Source organism: Maylandia zebra, linkage group LG4 (genome assembly GCF_041146795.1).
Source record: "Maylandia zebra isolate NMK-2024a linkage group LG4, Mzebra_GT3a, whole genome shotgun sequence".
In the NCBI taxonomy this organism is placed as follows: domain Eukaryota; kingdom Metazoa; phylum Chordata; class Actinopteri; order Cichliformes; family Cichlidae; genus Maylandia; species Maylandia zebra.
In genome coordinates, this window is record NC_135170.1 from 8,017,533 (window position 1) to 8,038,402 (window position 20,870).

Below are 20,870 nucleotides of genomic sequence, written 5' to 3' on the forward strand. Positions count from 1 at the left end.
CATATAAACACGAACTCGCATACTGCACCTACAAATAGCCAACTGGTCACATTTAAAAATGTCAATATATATATATCTATATACATCATTTGAGAAGCATAGAACCGATAATTACAATTATAATAACAATATAATACAGTTCAGCTTTTTTTGAATAGTAGAGCTGTACACAACTTTTTGGATGGATAAACAGATACAGGCAAAGTGATTTATTTTAAGTTTCAAACTCGGACACGCACGCACACACACACACACACACACACACTTTCTGCTTCAAATAGCACAGAATTTAATGGTAAGACAGCGAGTATAGTGGGTTTGGGGTAGGCGAGGGTATATACGTGCCTTACTGGATGTAAATAACTTACAATAAACGCTCACATGCTAACTTTTCTAGAAAGCACTTGGTCAGTTACAAAAATTCACACTTGACACATAAAACGATACGTAGACATTAAACAATAGGTAGGTAGCAATGTTGTAAGTAGGACATAAGGTAGGTAGCATATTTATCCGTGACTCCCCTCCTTTTTTAAAAGAGGACATCATAAAGAAACACTTTTTTTGTTACAAGAGCAAGTACCACAGTCATGATTCTTTTTTACGTTGCCCTAAAACACCAAAGACCGACATACCGAACAAATGAAAAGTGCTGCGCTGCTGTACAGTACTCTTAAGTGTTTCTGATTACATTTTGGAATATTTTTTCTTCGTCTTCTTCTTTTGCTGGCCTCTCTTTTGCTGTTTTCTTCAAGTTTTTTATTTTTTTTATTTCTGGTTTGTTTCTTCCCTCCTCCAGGGAAGCGTGTACATGGTAGTATCATCTCTAAAGAGATGAACGAAGACAGATTCTGGTTTAAAACAAAGATATTTCTAGGGTTGGAAGGCGCTGCCAGCAGTGGCGAGGCTCATGCTTTTCAATTTGTTGTCCTTCTTCCACTTCATCCTCCGGTTCTGAAACCAGATTTTAATCTGCCGCTCCGTGAGGCAGAGTGCGTGCGCGATCTCTATCCGCCTCCGCCGCGTGAGGTACCGGTTGAAGTGGAACTCCTTCTCCAGCTCGAGAGTCTGATAGCGGGTGTATGCCGTCCGTGCCCGTTTCCCGTCGGGGCCCGTCATATCTGAGGGTGATGAGAGGACAAAGGGCTTTTAAAGATGCGCCAACACGCGACAGAAACGGGCTGTTATTGAGTCCAAAAATAGAGTGCGCAATATATAGTCAGTATTTTACAGCGCTCTAAAGTACACTCCAGTATAAGAGAACTACTTGAAAATATCAATCTAAAGTCAGGAACGCCTCTGTTAGGGTGATGTTTTCTATGAGTCAAATGATTCTCATAGACTGGAGCCACAGGTGTTTGTTTTATTGTATCAACCTCTAACGCCCCCACGCATACACAAGGAATTAAACTTACTGTTTTATCAAAATCACCGAGCGTAAAGGGAGACAGTAAAACTGTCCATCATCCTAACCACAACCTTTCTTGACACATTTTATTTCTGCTATTTCCATTCCACAGCCTGGGTTAAAACATTTGCTTTTATCTGTCACATTACTTTTTTTTCCCTTTTTAACCACCCGTCTTCACCATCACCTCTCTATATGCCCCATTTTTTTACACCCTTCAGGGTTTTATTGCCCCGTCCTCTACCTCACCTTTTTAATAAAGTTCCCATCCGTAATAAAGCTTCACTTTTCAAAGGAGCAAGCCGCTTCCAAAGCCTTCCTGGCCTCACTTTCTGCTTCTTTTTTCTTTCTTTGCCCGGCTCTGTCTGCAGCTTCCCAGCCCTGTTGAGTTTTTCTTCCCTTCGTCTCTCCCCTGACAGATTTATGACGCTTTTGTGGAATTTGCTAAAATAAAAAAGAGGAGACAGAAGGGGCAATTGTCCGGCGTTCCTGATTTCTAAAACACGAAAATGTAATGGGAATTTTCTACTAAGACGTTTTCTGGGGTGTACTGCTTCGATTTTTTTAGATCTTCATATCAGTATTTAAAACACGAATACATAATTTAAAATGAAAGCATCAATATTAACACAATGCGCACGATTAAATGCCATTCATTTGAGATTCATAATCTTGACAACTGATTTCTGACTGCCACACGAAAATATGAAATTGACGCAGTAGAAAAAAGTCTGGTAAGGTGCAGAGAAAAACGAAGAACCGTGGCTAATTGGGTATCTTCCTGCTGTTCTCGAGCATCCACTTTACACAGATCAAAGCAGCAATAATTCTGCACAATCATTAATGTGCATTTTAAGAAGCCCCGATATAGGTACAACAAGCACTGAACTGTTACCAGTCCCATGTGTCAACACGGAGGCTATTCTGCTGAACCAGTCATATGAATGTTATCGCCCGAAACTTCTAGGATACATGGAAAATAAGTTGTAAACACAAGAGCAATGTGTACCATGACTAATATGTAGCTTTCTCATCCAGGGGAATATCTGTGGTGTCTGCGCCTCACTGCCAGTGTTGCCAGCGGCTGATCCCGTCGGACCGCCCTCCTGCTTATGCCCGGTCCTGGGTGGCGGATTGCTGGCGTGACTGGTGTCCCGGTTATGCTGCAAGTCCTCGATCTCTGGTGACGCGTCATCCAGCTCGGTGAAACGCTGCACTGTGCCGCCACCGCCGGTGGAGGAGGCGGAGGACAGGTTTGGTGAGCTGAGATTACCGCTTCCTGCTTGATCCGAGCGAGGAGACGAACTCCGGGCGCCCAGTTTTGTGCTTTCGTTGCCGGGTGACAGCAGGGAGTCCGCCGCAGAGGCGAGGGAGCAGCTAGATGGTTGTCTGAACCCCCTGTCCGGGGCCGGGGAGCCGAAACCCCGCGAGTCCCCACCAACTGAGCCGCCCCCGAAGTGTCCTCCAGCGTTGGCGGTACTGTTGGTTCCCCCTCCCCGGTTAGTGACGGTCAGGTCCATGCCATTGTAGCTGTAGCCGTAAGAGCCCGTCGCAGGGTGCATGGTGGCGGAGGAAGAATCCCTGTACGTCCCGCCGTTCATTGCGCCGCTGCTGCCTCCATAATTTAGCAGTTGATATTCGGGGCCATTTGGGTAGCGCCCCGAGAACGAGTTTACAAAATAAGAGCTCATTTAGGTTGTTTTAGAGACTTGCAGGTTTATAGTTGAGTACTAAGGGGCGCTTGATTTGTTAGATTTCTCTGGGTCGTTATAACGCTGGTACTTTCAACGATTTATGATGTATTAGTGAATTATGGCGTTGCACTGTACTTCGTTTTTAGCTATGTATGCGCCGTCCAAATATGGGGGTGGGGTGGTGTGTGTGTGTTGGATGGAGGGGTGTGTGTGTGTGATGGGGGAGGTGAGGGGTGAGGCGAGGGAGGAGAGAGAGACACACACGTAGTGAGGAAGGAGGAGGGGGACGGTCACGTGCTTTTGTTGACCAGTCGTAAATTCTCGCCGATGACTTTAGAGAGGTAATTTATGCTCTGAGGTTTCAAATGATAAAGATTGGGCGGGGGAAGCTTTCCCTCTCTTTCTCTCCGTCTCTCTCTCTCTTTATTGCTAGAGGTGTCGGGGGTGAGCTCAGAGCGCCACCTACTGCAGATATAATTTATTGTACAGAAAGAAGTGTTAAGGGAGAAAGGACACACAAGAGTCCATGACATATCCATGCTATAAAAAAAAAACATTGTGTGTGTGTTTGTTCATCACTCAGCTCTGTTAATTGACCTTTTGCTTAGTCTCACAATTAAGAGCCGTAAGAACCGTAAAATCAAACGTTAATAATGAACACCATGGTAAAAAAAAATAGTAACTAGCCTTTCTCCACATACATCTGATAGCTGTTGATATTTATCCCGGAGTTCTACCAAAAAGCGGTCTCACCGATAAAATACACGTGTTTTTTTTTTTTTGTGTTATGCAGTGTTTCGACTTGCTGCACTAATTGTTTGTACCTCAACTTCCGGCACAGGTACAAAACACCAGTAGGAAATATAGTGCAAAATATCACAAAAATTAGGCAAAAATAAACAAACAAATAAATAAATAAATACATCACAGACCAAACTAAACAGTCAACACTACAAAAAATGTTTGAGTTATGACAATTCGACTGGTCTGCGACTGTACATTCTTTCTTTCTTACTGCAAGCCTTCTTTGCAGCTGCAGACGAGGAATGTTAAACCTGATCTGTGACGTCCACACTGGATGGAAATCTGCTGATTTATGATTTGTTGATTCCCGGGTTTGGGTGCATTTCAGCCGCGGGAGTGCTTGTGTGTGTCTAAGCGTTTGCGTGTTTGAAGTAGGCCTCAGTGTGCACTCGGGTGTACACGCTTTGTTGTAACTCCGGCACAGCAGCTAGAACAGGCGACAGATGAAGAATTCCAGAGCTTTGTGTGTATGTGTGAAATGATACAAATGGATGTGCTCAGTGGGGAAATGTGTGCAGTTTGCAGGCCACATTTCAGAGTCTCGGCTAAAGAAACCAGCAGTTGGAATGGGATTCATCTTGAATATTACAAAGTAGCAGGCACATTTAAAACACACGGGCAAGCACACATAACAGCAACATGGGGTTTAAAGCCACAAAAGACCCAGCTGTCACACTCCTCTCAGCACACTGCCTTTGGTATTTATAGATCAGCACAATCGCGCTGAATTTGTTCCATGAAAGAGCTCACTGAACGAAAAACATTTAAATATTTCAATAAGGCCAGTTTGAAGACAATCATAATTCAGTTTTAGCATAGAATAAAACTATCTGTCCGTCCGTCCGTCCATCCATCCATCCATCCATCCATCCATCTCTTTTCTTTCGCTCAACCTACCTATCTCTTCAGCTGCACATGTTTTGCGTTTACTTTATGTTATATTGAATTTGTCGCATTCTGAGTAAGAATAAAGGAGGGTCAGAATTTAAGGTATGAGCCCAGATTAGAGCACATTTTGCAACCAGTGCCTGCGCACAGATGCAGTTCCTTTTATTCTAATAATCTCATTCAAAGAGCCACGCAGATTTCAATATGCTTCATTTTTGGAGATTTTGATATTTTAACCAATTATAGATTGTGGTCTAAGACAAACTCTTTCTAACTAATGTTCAGTTGTCTTAAACAGACAAATAAACAAAAAACAAACAAACAATTTTTCTTCTTCTAAATTGAGACTTTCAGTAGAGAACAGCTTTCAGTAGAGATAGAAAGAACAAAACAACATGAAACATTTCCTCTTCGTTTTTCTCTCCTTAAAATATGTTAAACACCAAGCACGTATGTGCAATATGTAAAGACGAGCCCCCCTGATTCACAGTAAAACCATTTCCACTGTGTTTAACATAGAACATCTGCCAGCACGTAGTCATACAACTGATTCAAAATGGGAACGAAATCGCCAATCGAGTCATATCCACAACACAAAAAGAAACCAACGTACACTGAATATGTCTGTGCTGCAGAATACGCTTTAATAGATTTTCTCTTGAGGTCATTTCATTGCGAGTCTCACTATATTCTCAATTTGTCTCTCAAAGTATTAAATTCAAACATAACATAACTAAAAGTATCATTAATTAAATCATGTGAAAGCTTTAGTTCTTCGCCTCGCACAGTGGCGAGGCTGGTTTTTCTAGGTGTGCTTATTAATTATTTACTACCAGCTTATGCCATCTTTGTCTTGGTAGTATTCCAACAGGATTTTTTTTTCTAAACTTAAAATGTGTATTCGTTAGATACATGCTATAATAACAGCACTTGCTTGGTATGACTTAAGACCGTCAAATAATAAATAAACAAATATCTGTTCTCTGTTATGCTTATTATGTGTGTTATTATACCCATAACTGGAAAATTCAGAAATATATCTTGAATGTTCCGAATGAAAAGCCGGCAAATGAAATCATTCTAAAGTAACTCTGATTTAGACCATATTTGTCTTTATGGTTTTCATGTTTCATGAGATAAGCTAATGTGCAGTGGTGTGTGTGTGTGTGTGTGTGTGTGTGTGTGTGTGTGTGTGTGTGTGTGTGTGTGTGTGTGTTTGCACCCGCATCAGTGAAACTTCCAAGATGGATACAACGCGCCGGTCACTCAGGGGACAAGTAGAGTTAAAAGGTCACGAGGACATTGTCCACTTTGTCTGCGTGAAGTGTGTGTCTATGTGTAACGTGTCTGGCTGCAGGGCTCGAGGAGAGGTCAACTTTCTCTGCCTCGCTCTGGTCATCATTTAGTTTGAGCCCGCCATCAGCAGCTCACTCTCCTCGTCGCTTTCCTTCCAGATCGTCGCGTGCGCCTGTTTGGCCGCAGCCTCGCGTTTAACACCAGTAAGAGGCTAAAAGGCTCAAGCGTGTTAAAGTTGTCCTCTAAATCATAAAATAAACCAATCTCAAATCCAGTAATGTTGAGTTTGACTAACCTTTACTGCGCGTTAATTAATGTTAGAATAAATGAAAATTCATTTCATGCCCCAAGACACACACAAACACACCCTATCCCCGTTATAAAAATAACCTTTCTCCATAAATTCCTTTACATTTTATTAAACATTTGTCATAGGTAGTATATGTGATTACTTGACAATAACACATAACCAAAACATGTAAAAATCGATAAAATATACACTTTCCTGAATGTTTTAGGTAGTTTGGCGAATATCATCAGTAGGTTAACAACCGCAACCCCACCCAAAGCTTCAACAGGTTTCCCGATATTGAAAAATTCCCCTCAACCGTAGTTACATTATTTTCACCATACAAGGTGCTTTTCCCTTGCTTATTTCTGTACAGTTTAAATATGAACACCATAAGACATACATACCTCCAATAGTTTTTCCTCCCTTCGTGTATATGCAGAGCATACTTGCACGTGTACTTAAAGGTATTAAAGGCTACACACATTTACAAATAATAAGAAACAAAATCGGGAAGGAAACAGCCGGAAGTCAAGTTCTAAAGCCCCCAAAACAAGTTGTAAACCCTAAAACAAGTGCCTTACATGATGTCTTTGAAAGAATAAAAAATAAAATGAAATAAATTAAATATGCATAGCCATAAAAAAGTACAGTAAAAAAATCGGTAGGCGGAATGCAGCAATAAATTGTGTTTCAAAACTACTTGTGGCCTTGTGTTGGTGGCCTTTAAAAAAAGTGTTCATTCATCTATTGTATTCTTTAATTTAACGCCATGTTCCTTTCCCCTCCCAGGTTTTATCGTATCTGTCCCTTTCCACAGTTACATAACCCTTGCTATAGAGTGTTTTACAAATTATTACCAAATATAAGACCACTCAAGTACAGCCTACAGAAAGAGTTGATGTAAGAGGGATAAAAATAAATCCCCCCATTCCGTTGTTTCACCACTGCTCAGGTGAGGAAAAGAAAGAAAGAAAGAAAAACAACAGAGAGAGAGAGAAAAAAATGCGGGGGGTGCTCTTGAAAAACTTGGAGGCATGAGATTAATCAGCATGTCTTCTCTTTTATTCTGCCCTTCCTTTTACGTGTCTTACATTAGTTTATTTTTGGTCCTGTTTTACTCAGTCCGTTTCTCCTCTTCATCTGCACCGTTCGCCGTAGAGGAAGAAGAAGAGGATGTAGAAGAGGAGTTGATCAGCTTGTTCTCCTTCTTCCACTTCATCCTCCGGTTCTGGAACCATATTTTAATCTGTCGCTCCGTGAGGCACAGCGCGTGCGCAATCTCGATCCGACGTCGCCGCGTGAGGTACCGGTTGAAGTGAAACTCCTTCTCCAGCTCGAGCGTCTGGTAGCGGGTGTACGTCTGCCGACCGCGTCTCCCGGGGCTACTGAAGGTCCCTGAGAAGCAAGAGACAGATACATTTGAACCAAGATAACAACACTGAGGCGTTAACTATTCTGTTAAGAAAACGTTACCAGAAAAGTTCATCACATGCATATTCTATTCTATTCTATTCTATTCTATTCTATTCTATTCTATTCTATTCTATTCTACAAGTTTCCACAACAGTGCCTGTTTAGTATTATCAAGGCTATTTGCCCCCGCTTAAATTAAGAATTAGTAATGTTCACATTAAAGAACAATGCAGACGATGGCTGCCATCTAACAATGTGCGCCATCCCTTAAGGACACTGTTTTAATGTGAATTTAACATTGTTTTACTAAAATGTTTACTTACTCTGACTGCGAAGCCGCGGATTATTTTTGGCTTTGTGAAAAGTGAAAACTTGGATTTCTTATTTTGTTTAATAAAAACAATAACAATCATTCTACAGGAAAGTTGAACTTCATGGTTTATGAAACACGGAGAATAACTATGTTATATAATGTTGCTGATGGTAAGTAGCAGTAAATTCAGAAAATAAATTCCCATTGTGGTGTGTATACACCGATCTTCACTAATAAGGCAATTAAGGCAACTTCAGTTCATGTATTGATTTGAAAGTAAGAGCATGGATTGCATGCCACAAGCTATTCATATCTAAATCCAAATGACCATAAATAACTCTCCCCTCTCTCTGCCTACTATTTGCACCTTTAACTGTCATTTATAACGCGCTCTTTGTTTTCCTCCATATATATTTATTTGCGGCGAAGTATGTTACCACCTCATCTGTCATAACTCGGAGTGTCCTGCAGGGCTTTACAAAACACTAGCTCTGCATCATCTGCTATTACTCATTCTACCCTCAACAGGCCGTTTTTCTCTCTTAAGGATGGTTTGCAGCACAGGACAGTGTTTAACACTTTAGGTTAAATCATGCAAGAGTGCAAAAGCACAAACTTTTAGGAGAGCCGACTAAATGAAACTATTTCACATTATTTCCGCCACGGTTTGCCTCACTTTCACTTTAAACTTTAGGCTATATCTATATACGATTTGAATCAACAGTGAATAACACTGTCTACGCTGCGGAGGCTCAATAAACGATAAGATAGAAAAGGTCAAAACCAATAATAGCAACAGGAAATGTGATATATCTTTATCAGCACAGAAAAGAAACGTTAGCAAAAACAAAACAGTATTTATCGCATCCTATTGGTCATGGCTCAAAGCAGAGTATGTCTGAGAGGAAAAGCGTTTTCAAAAATAAAAGAGATGAACTATTCAGACACATTTGAATAAACGAATGACTAATAGAGTGTGGATATTTAGACTTATCTCTGTATTTCCTCTATATCTACATCATTAATTTTTTTTATCTGCTCCTTGTTTTCCCCCACACTTTGCTTTACTTGGTAGCATCGTCACGGGTCACACAGGCTACAGTAAAAGGACCCGCAATGCAAACAAACCCGTTTTATGACGGACAATAAAATACAGCGCACATGACGGACTGACAGGTCAACAAACGGGGATCATAAAGCAGCTTCTGTGGCAGGAGGAGGGGAAAAGGAAAGGAAATCTAACAGAGGCTGACAGAGGAAACAAACGTCATTTCTATGACTGGGATCATAAAATATGCAAGAAAGAGAGGAAGAGGAAGAAGAAGACACTCACCGTTGCAGGCGTTCATCCGCTGCATCCATGGATAAATGGGCACTGACGCCGACTGTTTGTCTTCCATCGTTTCTCCGAAAAGCCCCTTTGCACTGAGCCCTACGCACTCTGTTTTACGCTGCACGCCGTCCTGACTGAGCGCGAGCTGATGCTCCTCCAGAGCGCACGGGTGTTCCTTATCCCTGTAGAAAGTCGTGGCTGCAGCTGCGGCCGCCGCTGCCGCCGCTGCCGTGGCGTAGTCGCAGGCACCGGTTCCGGTCGCGCCCCCAACACCGACCCCCGCCGCTGCTGCTGTCGCCCGGTGTCCGGTATATGCTCCATTGGCCGCCTGCTGGTAGTAGGTGGATGCCGGGTACGGTTTGTCCTGGTGTGCGCCGGGTCCGCCGGTGCTGTATGCCACAGCTGCGCTAACGGCTGCTGCCCCCGGGTAGTGCCTAAGCGGGTGGTCGGCGGCGTATCCCGATGAGTAGAGAGGTATCTGACCCAAAAACGACTCTGCTGCCGCCGCCTGCCCGCTTCCACCCGTTCCCGGTAGCGTCACCGGGAAAGAGGAGTTGACAAAATAGGAATTCATCAGGAGAAAGAAGAAAAAGAGGAGAAGCCGGAAAAGAGGAGAAGAGGAGAGGGGAGGACAGGAGGGGACGAAACAAACACAATAACAACGTTCACTCGATGAAGAAGGAGAAGGAGGAGGAGTAGGCAGAGGCTAACGGCTAGCAGCTAACGGTTCTCCCTCCCGTCCTGCTTCCTCTGCCTTCCCCTGCCTGCACTTTATGATTTGTTGTGTTTTATAGCCGACAGTCCGACGGGCTGCCGCTATCACTTAGTGTATCGCAGATTGGGAGGAGGGGGGGGGGGGGTTGTATTAGGTGGGCTGAGTGCCAGTGTGGGACGGAGGGGCGTGTGGAGGGTGGGGGGCAACAGAGAGAACCTCTCCGTGTGTGTATGCGATCGGAGAACACGGGACGGGGCGAGAAGGGGTATCGGGTGGGGGGTTGGAGGGCAGACACCAGCTGACCTCGAACTGACCAATGGGACGCGTCTGTGCCTGGCATTCGTTCGCTGTTTTCCTTTCGTAGGAGAGGAAGAAGAAGAGGAAGAGGAGGAGGTCTGGGAACTACCGAATACACCCCCACCACCACACACAAACACGCTCTCTTCCTTTCTTTCCTTTTTAATTCGTATCTAATCTCTCTTTCTAATCTTCCTTCTGTTCCCGGTGACATTGCGCAATCACACCGGAATCCTCGACGCGTTAAATTGATTCTTTTCTCTCCCCGTGTGTCTTCCTCCGTCTGTTGTTGGACCCATAAAAACCAGCAGTTCTCACACGTATGCGCGTTTTCCCCTTGGGGTTGGGAGAGAAGGCAACCGAATAATAAAATATGTTTCCCGGCGCTTTGGAGATAATACCGACCGCATTAAAATGAATTTGTGGAGCGTAAATCACAGCCGGGAACGTGCGCGCGTCTTGTGTGTGGTGCAGTGTGTGTGATGCTAGTATTAGATTCAGCCTACTATATAATATGGGCCATGTAATTGGAGTGTTGTATATTTGCAATTGGTATATCTGGTGATTGGGTAGTTTATGTCCCCTCTTCGGCCAGTGTGTGTGTCCTACTCCTATCGCAGGCTGCTATTTTCTAAAGCAGAAGACTAATTTAGTAATTTGGAAGGGATTTTCGGCACATAATCTGATAGTTAGAAATGTAGAAAAAAAAAATATATATATATATATCCATATATATCCATATATATATATCCACACATGCTGCTATAAGAGTACCATAAGACTATTCAGTCAGAAAAATGTAACTCCTATACTGTGCCAGAGGGTGCTGGGTCTGATCAATGTGTGCAGTGATTTATTATTTTCCTTTTTTCTTCTCCGGTGACACTGATTAGCCTGAAATGTAAAACAAAAAAAGAAAAGAAGTATTTTTTCTTTCTGCTTTTTTTCTTAGCGTCATCTTGACACTCATTAGACCCACGCGCCTGAAGCTCTTTCAATATATATATGGCCACGTCCATGTTTATATTGAACCGAAATATATTGCATTGTTTAAAAAAAACAATTAGAATGAAGTCTTCGAATAAAAAAACGCCGTTATTATAGATTTGTTAGTTTTACCACTAACAAAAAAAACATACTGCATTACTACTGTAAAATTATATTATATTTTTTTCTCAGTTTTACACTATATGGAACGATAATTATAAATGTAGAACGATAATTATAAATGTAAAAGAAAAAAACATAGCTAATGGGTACACTAGTGTCACAAATTATTATTATCATCCCTTAGAATAATAAAAACTAAATTTACACAGACACATTTTGCACTCTTTTCGCAAAGAAACATTAGAACCTCCCTTTCCTTCTTCAAAATTAGAGAGGAGAATAAATAGGGTCGAGCTGGGTGGAGGGTGGGGGTATTTCGGCGTGCTTTTCATTCGCGGTCACAAACGGAATATGTGTCGCTGAGGTCGTAAAATAACCGCAGTCATAAATAAGTCGCCCCCCCTCTCGGTGTCTTTCTGTGCTTCCTCTACAGGCTCTGACTTGTCTGAATGGCCAAACCGTAGACAGTTTGACTACCGATAGAGACAAAGCCTATTTTTACTTTTACTTCACCTCCCCACTTCATCAGTTCCCCCATCTCTTCGTTTTAAAGTAATACTGTTCGTCGTAGGAGGACAAATATGAAATTTAATCCCCGAGCCGCGCGTTCTATGCAGGATTACACAAACTGATGGAGAATCTGTCTTCTGAACTTTTATTTTGACCTCTCGCTCTCTCTCTCTCTCGCTCTCTCTTGTTGGCAGGACGCTCCGTTTCCTCTCCACTTTGTGGGAACGGGAAGCAACAGCATTGTGTTGGAGCTGACTGTGGTGTAATCATTAATGAGCACTAACAGTCGGGACAGGACAGGCATGGCCTACAGCCTGGGACACACACAAGACGGTAATACTATTATTATATATACAGCCTATTTGCATTAGCACGGTATTAACGTGATTGTGGCTTTGGTATTATATCTGTGGTAGGCCTATACCAGCACCAGCCCACAGAGTAAATATGAAGAAAGAACTTTGAAAAATACAAATAATAATAATGATAATACTAATAATAATATAAAGGCAGAATCATAGCTTTTCCTGATTCGAGGTACAGCTCTGCTTAAGCTAAGAATATTGTCAAGCCAATTGAAGTGTTGGTATAGTAACATACCGAAAGTTTTGTTACGAAGCATCTATGTATTTTATATGACAATTTTTGCAGAGATTAGCAGTTTATTTAAAGTATAGATTAATGTAACATTTAAGAATAACTTCAGAGGAGATCTCACGAACTTGTAGTTTGGTTCTAATGCTGGAAAAGCAACATGAAATATCATCATCTTATCATCTTATATCATGTGACTGCATGGAAATATTCATAGGCAACACTGCATGATGACATTGTCCTCCATGTTGCAAGTGGACATATATTTATGTGTCATTGCAGATGCAATTGCAGTTGGGAGAAGCGAGTGGCAGACGACACGAAAGAGCAGAGCAAAGAAAAAAACGACCTAAACTTTGGAAACATTTTGCTATTTGAGAACCGGATGGTTGGTCCCTGTGCGAGTGTGTGTCAGGGAGAGGAGTGGGGTGGACATAAAGGAATAGCAGAAGGACATAGTCTGCTTTAAAGCTAGTAAAGAAGTCACATTTTATGTCACGTGACCTTATGCTTTGTTGCGTTTTACTGCCTGATATTTCCTTGTGTTGACGGGGATATTGAAGTCTACCAAACTTTAACTTGCCGTCCACCAGTATTGAAAAAAAGGGAACGGGGCTGTGTACCGACGCTGCTGAGAGCATTACCATGACATTGGGTGTGCTAGACCTTTGTGCCGAAATTCAACGAATTATTTATTTGAGTAACTACAATACAAAATGGGAGACTTAAAAGACCACAAATAACATAAGCTACCTCGGATGGCCTGTTAGCTGCTTTAACCACCCCAAAATCAGTAGGCTAACAGCCTTCCAGTCATTAGCTATATAGTTATTAAGTTTTTACCACTGGTCCAACACTAATAACAGGGTAATGACAAGAAGCGAAATCGGTTTTAAGTATATGAATCATAATGACACAAATAAATAGAAACTGTAGAGAGATGGAATGGTCTAGATTATATCAGAAAACAAAGAAAGAAAAAAGTTAATATTCTGGGACATTCTCCCACGTTAAAAATTGGTTGGATGACAATTACAAATCCCATCTTTTTTCTAAACGGATATGCGTTTTAAGCCTGCTGTATTCCTGCACAGTAAATTTAATGGTGCAGCTTCAGAGTAAACAGCCGAGAGGCGCTGAAGGAACTCCAGGAATCCGGGAAACTTCAGAGATTATCGACAATTAAAGCTGAAAGAGTCAGGCGGCTGCTTTATGGCTTTATGGGTCCCTTTCACCTTTTGCGTGTGTGTGTGTGTGTGTGTGTGTGTGTGTGTGTGTGTGTGTGTGTGTGTGTGTGTGTGTGTGTGTGTGTAAGGGGGGTATGTGCGAAGGAGAAAGAGAGAACTCAGGACTTTTATGGTTTTATGACTTTTTATGACTCCTTGTAAAGTCCGAGGAATGGCTACGAACTGAAAAACAGGCCCGCAGCAAAACAGCAGATGAACAAATGTGCTGTTCTCCGCACAAGTAACGAGCACTGTGCAGCTCACCTGTGGTTTATTTCAGCCGTGGCAGTGAAAGGATCGATAGCATTTCACGGGTTAAATAATTAACCGTCTATGAAATTAAAAATTCACTGCTTATCCTACTAAATTACTCTTATGTGTCATTTTAGTACGAGTTATTTACAAAAAGGAGTTCAAAACTCTGCGCGCATCAGACTGGTCCTTGTCTGGCAGAGCAGACATTTTAAGTAGGTGGTCTGTTATAATGTCATTAATTTAGATATTTTATGGGTTTTACTCATGTCAGGAAAAACGGGGACATTTTTTGATATAAGTAGAATACTTTCGCTCTTAGGATCGTATAGAAGATTGCAGAAGTTGTGATGCTTGGAGATAAAAAGTTCATGTGTTCAGAGTTTAGATACATGGAGCTTCTATTGCTAATTCTCTTGCTCGGTGTGTGTGTGTGTGCGTGCGCGCGCGCGCGCGAGAGAGAAAGAGACCTCTTCTGCTGCACCAGTTAATGACAAACTCCAAAAAACTGCCTGACTAGTACTTTCTCTTGTTTAATATATTAATCGTTTCCAGGCAGCGCCAGTCGACTCGCCGCGTCCTTCAGGGTACTGTGAGCACGCGCTCCAGGTCAGTTCACTGGACTATTACCGGTGGACGCCAGCCCTCAGCCACAAAAGGCCTCGGGACCAGTTAAAGTTTAACGGGTGGGTGAATGCAGCATCAGAAAGAGCCGCATATTTTTCGGCTAAATAAGAAGACTCGAGCTTGATTATTCAAACTGTGTTGTTCGACATTATTTGGTCAGACGAATAATAATAATAATAATAATAATAATAATAATAATAATAATAATAATAATAATAATCTGGTACTATCATCCTGGCAATCGTTATTCTAACTGCACAGAAAATCCTGTCGAGGTATTTATCCGCTGCGCAGACCACAAATAGGTGAAGCGAAAACAAATGTTGTATCTGATCTCAATACTCTGAAATTGAATACTCAATTTAAAGTGAGACTATGCTAAAGTCATAAATTAAACAGAACGCCATAGTTTTCCCTCCATGAGGGTCTTTCAGATGATTACACACACGTTCACAACTGGAAACATATATCTGAGTGGGGCTGCACAACAGATTTACAGATAAGCGCAAGTGATAAAACCACAAAGCAAGGACGAATTAATATGCTTACACACACACGAACACGGTGAAGCCCATGCACTCACATTCCCTGCTTGCCGCTCTATTCCGAAACAGCCCTCCTGACCAATCAGCATAAATTTTGCATCCAGAATTACTTTTCCTTGAGCACATCCAGTGCTCGTGCGCACGCGCAAACACGCACACACACAAGCACAGCATTCTTCTGGGATTTTGTACACACACGGTTTTCTCCACGTTTCATTCAGCAGTGTAACAGCACCCAGCCTAACCTTGGCAACAAAGCAGGACGGAGAGAAACACCCGTTTCTCTACCTCAGTGCTACAAGTCGACCTTTCCAACCCTACATCAAAGACAAAAAAAATCTTCAGCATACACTCTTGTGAAAGCACACAAAAGCTTTTTGTGCCACTCGCTGGGGTTGACCTGGTATTATTTTTCCAGAGGTAATACATAAGTAAAATTGCGGGCATGGTTTTTGTAAATCGCATTGACACTGACCCAGGGATGTATAACTTGTGTTTCCGAGTCTTGAGAAAGAAGAACCTGTGTATGTGTCTATGTGCTCTTTGGTATTGTTGTTAACGGAACACTAGATGGCACCAGAGTGTCTTGTTAAGTGCGGACTCTGGGCTGCTCTGAAGCTTCATTGTAAGGACTGCCGTCGAACACAAACAGCCTCCGGATTGTGTCTGTCTATAACCGTTGCTCCCAGAGCTGTGTGATCACAGCTTTACAGGAAAACAGACTATTGGCTTCAACTTATCTACCAAAACAGAGAACACAAGACAGAAAGACACACATTGCTGGTACCTTACATACCACTCTCTAAATGTTACTGTCTTCATTTAGTATTATATAACAATTATATTTCTGTTAAATTATCCATTTTAGTTCCAGAATTTCAAGACATACATTAACATCTGTATATGATCCAAATTGTTTGACGGTTAAATATAACTACATCTGTAGTATGTGAAAAATGTATAACTAAAGATGACACTTCTAAATATGGTAAATAAGACCGTAAACATCTCTCGAGTCCGTGATTATTAATGCACACACATACATAAACACACACGCATACTGCTGTTCTAAACCTAGTCAATGATTATAATAATAAAAATAATACTACACTGCTGACAATAATGAGTGTCAATAGCTGATTTGAGATTCTGCGTGGTCTTTCTCTGTTCAATAACCTCAATACTATATTGATATCTGCGACAAAAATATAAATATTTTAGCATACGTGTTTGTTAAAACCCATAAGTATGCTCAATGCATTTCAGTAAAGTCATGTTTTTAAAGCAAATGTTTCACGGTACCTGGGACCAAAAAGAAATTCAATTTCAAATTTAATTAAATTTTATCTATACAACGCCAACTCACAACAGTCTCATAAAGGCGCTTTATATTGTAAGATAGGCCCTACAATAGAAATGCCTTCTAATCGCAAACAGATTTAAAAAAAATATACATAATTTATTATACATTTTATTTCTCTGTTCTATGTTTGCGTTTGTTTTACTTATCACGTTCAGCATACCCCGTAACTTAACGAATGCACGATTGATTTATGTTCCGTTTACCACTACAGACGGAATAAAGAATTGGAAAAGTGCCGCAGATCTGTAGCCACGACTTAGTGTGATCGTGGCTTTAGAAAGTCCGGCACGGCGTATTGCATGTGGCTCACAATATATCCCTAAAACGAGGCAGTGACTTTATCTTAAAGAACTGGTGTTTATTGACAATACTGAATTTCTCACAAAGCAAGACTGTTGATTCTAGGATATATGTTCATCATGCTACAGCTTACTATTAGGCATATCCTTGTGTCTACTGTGTGTTTTAAACCATCCTGCATAAGAATGATTGTGTTAGCTGTTCATCTACAAAGCGGAATTGGAAACGACTCGAAATGTGGTTTAACTGTAAAAATACATGTGCATACATTTCTATGAGTGGTTTGTGAATAATTTGACAACAACCAAATAAATGACTATAAGGTAAAATACAAGTTGTTAAAGTGTATATTTGTCCAGCGAAAATTTCCACAGCCGTTTGCAGACCTGCAATGTTCTTAGATAATCAGTCAGACCCTGTTTTGTATGAGGAGGAATATCAAGGAGCACATATGAGCGTTAGTAAATAACATGTTACAATAAGAAAAACCACATAAGCTTTAAACATTGGGTGATGATGATTTGTCAGACAAGGGTAAAAATAAAGATAAAATCTTCTTTTTTTGTCCTTGTGATCAAGTGTGTGTGTGTGTGTGTGTGTGTGTGTGTGTGTGTGTGTGTGTGTGTGTGTGTGTGTGTGTGTGTGTGTGTGTGTGTGTGTGTGTGTGCGCGCGCGCTCTGAGATGAAAAGTCTGGCTATTTGATATTAGAGACGGCAACAAATTGGAGACCAAGGAGATGACACCTACAGGTGTGTTTGTGACTGTGGGGTTGTGATTGCAGGGAAAGAAAAAAAACGTCTGCTCCAGGGAGGAAATGAGAAGGGAACCAAAGTCATAAAAGTGAGACAGACAAACATGCCTTGCTTGTAAACTATCTCTTTCTCTCTCTCTCTCTCTCTCTCACACACACACACACACACACACACACACACACACACACACACACACACACACACACACACACACACACACACACACACACACACACACACACACTCGCGCTGTCAATCTAATGAAAAAAAAATCGAAACAGAAAAACCTACACGCTGGAAGTAAAACACTGACAAAAACCCCAGAAGCTCATCTTCAATTCACCTGCAGCCAGATGCAAACCCCCAAAATAGAAAACTGTTGCTTTTATCTTTAAAAGTCATAGTAAATGAGGGACTTCAAATTCTGCCAAAGCCATCAGATCAAAGCCAGTCTTTTTCATTTGCACATTTGCCTCCTTCCTGCAAACACAATGCGCAGCTTTTGGAGGAAAAGCTGGAAGCTAATCTTTCAGTTCTCAAACAGCCGAGTTTCGAGCAATAGATGGCTCCTCGACAGCTAATACCACTATTTAAACTAAGCAATATATCTGTATAGATCCAGCTAGGAAACCGTTTATTCTGAAATGGCGGAGCAACGCTTCGTTTAGAAAAAACAAACAAAACAAAACAAAAAACAAATGAATCAACTAGATGCTGCAGAATTGAGAAAAGCTGCGCTGACTCATTTTCTCTGCTCCTTTAACAATGCGCATCATGCAGGGTTGCGTTAAACGTGCGTGGACGCCTCTTACCGTTTGTTGATAATCCGTCACGAGCCCACACACCTGCCGGTCACTTCCTTGCGTTCGAACAAGTCAGGCAGTCTGGAATGGCACGAGACAGCCCTGCACTGGGTGGTAATTAGGTGGATGTAATGTTGAGGAAGTGCAGGAACTGGGGATGGGGGACTGCTGTCACCCAGGCGTCAAACCACCACCGTAGTCTTCATCATCCTTGCAGTGACAAGTGACAAATCAAATGTCAAATTGAAATTAAAAATGTAAATCATGAGGGCATCTCCGGGATGCTTTCTCCGGGTTGGGTCCCACTGCTCGCCCCTTCTTTGTCTCATCACAGCGGAACTGTCCTCATCCAGATCCGCCAATTTGGAATAGACAGCAGCAGCACGAGACCAGACGGAGCAAGAAGCCATAGCGAAGCAGGAAGAGAAGAAGCAGGAGGGGGAGGGGCGGCTTGTTGTCGGCGTCTCGCCGTGCCGGTTTCCACAGTCACAACAAATATTCTCATTAACTCGCTCGTTTAATTACAGCCGGGTGTTCATTTCCTGGCGGTGGTCGGACTCCGAGTGGAGCCTTGCAGGAGCAGGGAAGGACAGGCGGCAGCTCGGGCCGGAGCGGAGTGCTGCAGCAATATAGCCACTTGGGAAATCATAAAAAGTTCATGTTCACGTTAAGCGCGTCCACATGACCCGCCCGTCGGCCAATCCCCGCGCGCGGTCACTCATAAACTTGTATCACAAAGTTGTAAATTTTCATAAAACAACAAAGAATTTATTGCATTTCTTCATGGAGTGTTGTTAGAACCGAGCTGCTCCTTCTCTTATTTCATTCTCCAGGCCGCCATTTTCTTCATCGACCGCTTCTTAAAAAGCAAGCTAAAAGCTTTCAAAGCACTGGAGAGCGTGAAGAATTTTGCCACGCATTATTGTGGATTTTTCATGTCATGCTTTATATTTATTTGATTTTTGTTCGTTTTAGATAATTAGACAGAGCTTCCTTATTATCTTCACTGTCATATTTGCATTATATTTTCATTAACGACACGTGACAATATTTAGACCCAAAATGTTTCAGAAACCAGATGTAGCTATATAAAGACAAGGTAGGAGGAATAATGTGGAGCAAACAAGTTTCTGTTTCCATACTGCATTTGAGATTTTTTTTAGTACAACACCAATATTCCGTGTTCTGCTGTTGTAAGAAGACCTGGTGTCAAAACACAGACAAGTTTTCTTTTGTGAAAGTGGCACGAACGTAAAGTCTGCGTCCCTGGTGCTGAAATATGAATCAGCTGAATCAACAGAAATCTCTCATCTTTTGAAGCCGCCTATGCGACATTTTTTAATTATTAATGAATTAGTTTAAACGTCATTCTTTGCGTTTAAAGTGTTATGACACAAGGGATTGAACGCAGTGTATCGTAGCCTACTGTGGAAATGTATAAGTGAAAATGAGTTAAATGAGAGATCCCTAGACAAACAACAACAACAACAACAACAACAACAACAACAAAAAACAGCAGTGGAGTGTAGTACCTGTCCCGGCTTGAAATGTTGTGAGTAAAAGTGGTTTCGCAATGCGGCAAGGCGTCACCATTTAAAACCTGCAGGCCCGAAGCCGAGGATAGCCAGAAACTGCAGCGAAAGTATATTAATGTTTTTACAGATATACAGTTAGAAATCGGAAATGTTCAAGCACATCAGAGCTTCATTTCAACGACGAGTGTCTGGAGTACACCTGACGTAAAGTCTTTGAACGCATCATTTTATTTGGTAATGCAGGTCTTGTTCTCCCACAAAGAAGTCCAAATCCAACGCTTCCTGAATCTTAAAGAGGTTGCAGTCTAAATTGCTGCAGTATGACGAACCATTCCCCGCATCTACTACAAGAAGATCTCTTCAAAGAATATAAGACCTTTCAAACGTTTAAATTAGGTTTCGTTGATATTAAAACCCAGTTTATAAGCGAATTTGCTTTGACAGCAGACTGGAACCACATCCCATATGATCAAAAGCGCCAATATTAGCAGAATTAGTATTTTCTGTGTTGTTAGTCAAGTTGGTCTGCATTTATCTCTGTCATCCTCTGTATGATGCGTCCTATTTACAGGCTCGACGTTTGGCAGATTTCAGATTTTCTTTTAAACCCTCACTGACCCATGTGTGACCTTTCCAAACCAGCACACTGTCTGGTTAGCAGGAGAAGGGGATCCGATGCTTCCTCTATCTGAATAGCTCGAGTTAAATTTTAACTGAAAACAAAACAACTGCATAGAGCAGATAGAGCAGGACAAAGAACTAGTCCATCCTCCCATCTGCTTTATTCGTCTGATGCCTT

The 20,870-nt window shown here is 41.7% G+C and overlaps 3 protein-coding genes and 1 long non-coding RNA gene across 7 annotated transcripts in view; 1 reads left to right on the top strand and 3 right to left on the bottom strand.

Moving 5' to 3' along the window:
* Positions 1–3,252, bottom strand: part of hoxb5a (homeobox B5a) — a 3,394-nt gene extending 142 nt beyond the window's left edge. The window contains exons 1-2 of the mRNA XM_004568643.5: positions 2,418–3,252; positions 1–1,121 (exon numbers count right to left, since the gene is read on the bottom strand). The exon at positions 1–1,121 is cut by the window's left edge and continues 142 nt beyond it. Of these exons, the coding sequence (XP_004568700.1) occupies positions 874–1,121; positions 2,418–3,099 (930 nt within the window). The 5' untranslated portion in view covers positions 3,100–3,252 and the 3' untranslated portion in view covers positions 1–873. The remainder of the gene's footprint in view (positions 1,122–2,417) is intronic.
* The window catches only part of hoxb3a (homeobox B3a), a 79,595-nt gene extending 60,442 nt beyond the window's left edge, over positions 1–19,153 (bottom strand). For both annotated transcript variants that reach the window (XM_076882938.1, XM_076882936.1), the window contains exon 1: positions 18,546–19,153. The gene's annotated coding sequence lies outside the window, so the exon portion shown is untranslated. The remainder of the gene's footprint in view (positions 1–18,545) is intronic.
* On the top strand, positions 2,523–17,509 carry LOC105941318 (uncharacterized). 3 transcript variants are annotated; one of them, XR_001167948.3, is made up of 3 exons: positions 2,523–2,907; positions 12,268–12,406; positions 12,950–17,509. It is a non-coding gene; the product is annotated as an uncharacterized LOC105941318 (long non-coding RNA). The 3 variants fall into 3 exon arrangements; XR_001167947.3 differs by having other exon boundaries at positions 2,523–2,666; XR_001341908.4 differs by lacking the exon at positions 2,523–2,907 and adding an exon at positions 10,328–10,549.
* Positions 6,490–10,283, bottom strand: hoxb6a (homeobox B6a). Its single transcript, XM_004568642.5, has 2 exons — positions 9,442–10,283; positions 6,490–7,777 (listed from the first exon to the last, which is right to left on the bottom strand). The coding sequence occupies exons 1-2, from the start codon at positions 10,013–10,015 to the stop codon at positions 7,497–7,499; spliced, it is 855 nt and encodes a 284-aa protein (XP_004568699.3). The 5' UTR covers positions 10,016–10,283; the 3' UTR covers positions 6,490–7,496.
* Positions 19,154–20,870: the final 1,717 nt, after the last annotated feature.

Coding starts and splice junctions, on each gene's coding strand:
- hoxb6a (XM_004568642.5), bottom strand. CDS start 10,015: ATGAATTCCTATTTTGTCAACTCCTCTTTCCCGGTGACGCTACCGGGA. Junction 7,778..9,441: donor GCGGATGAACGCCTGCAACG/GTGAGTGTCTTC, acceptor CTTGCTTCTCAG/GGACCTTCAGTAGCCCCGGG.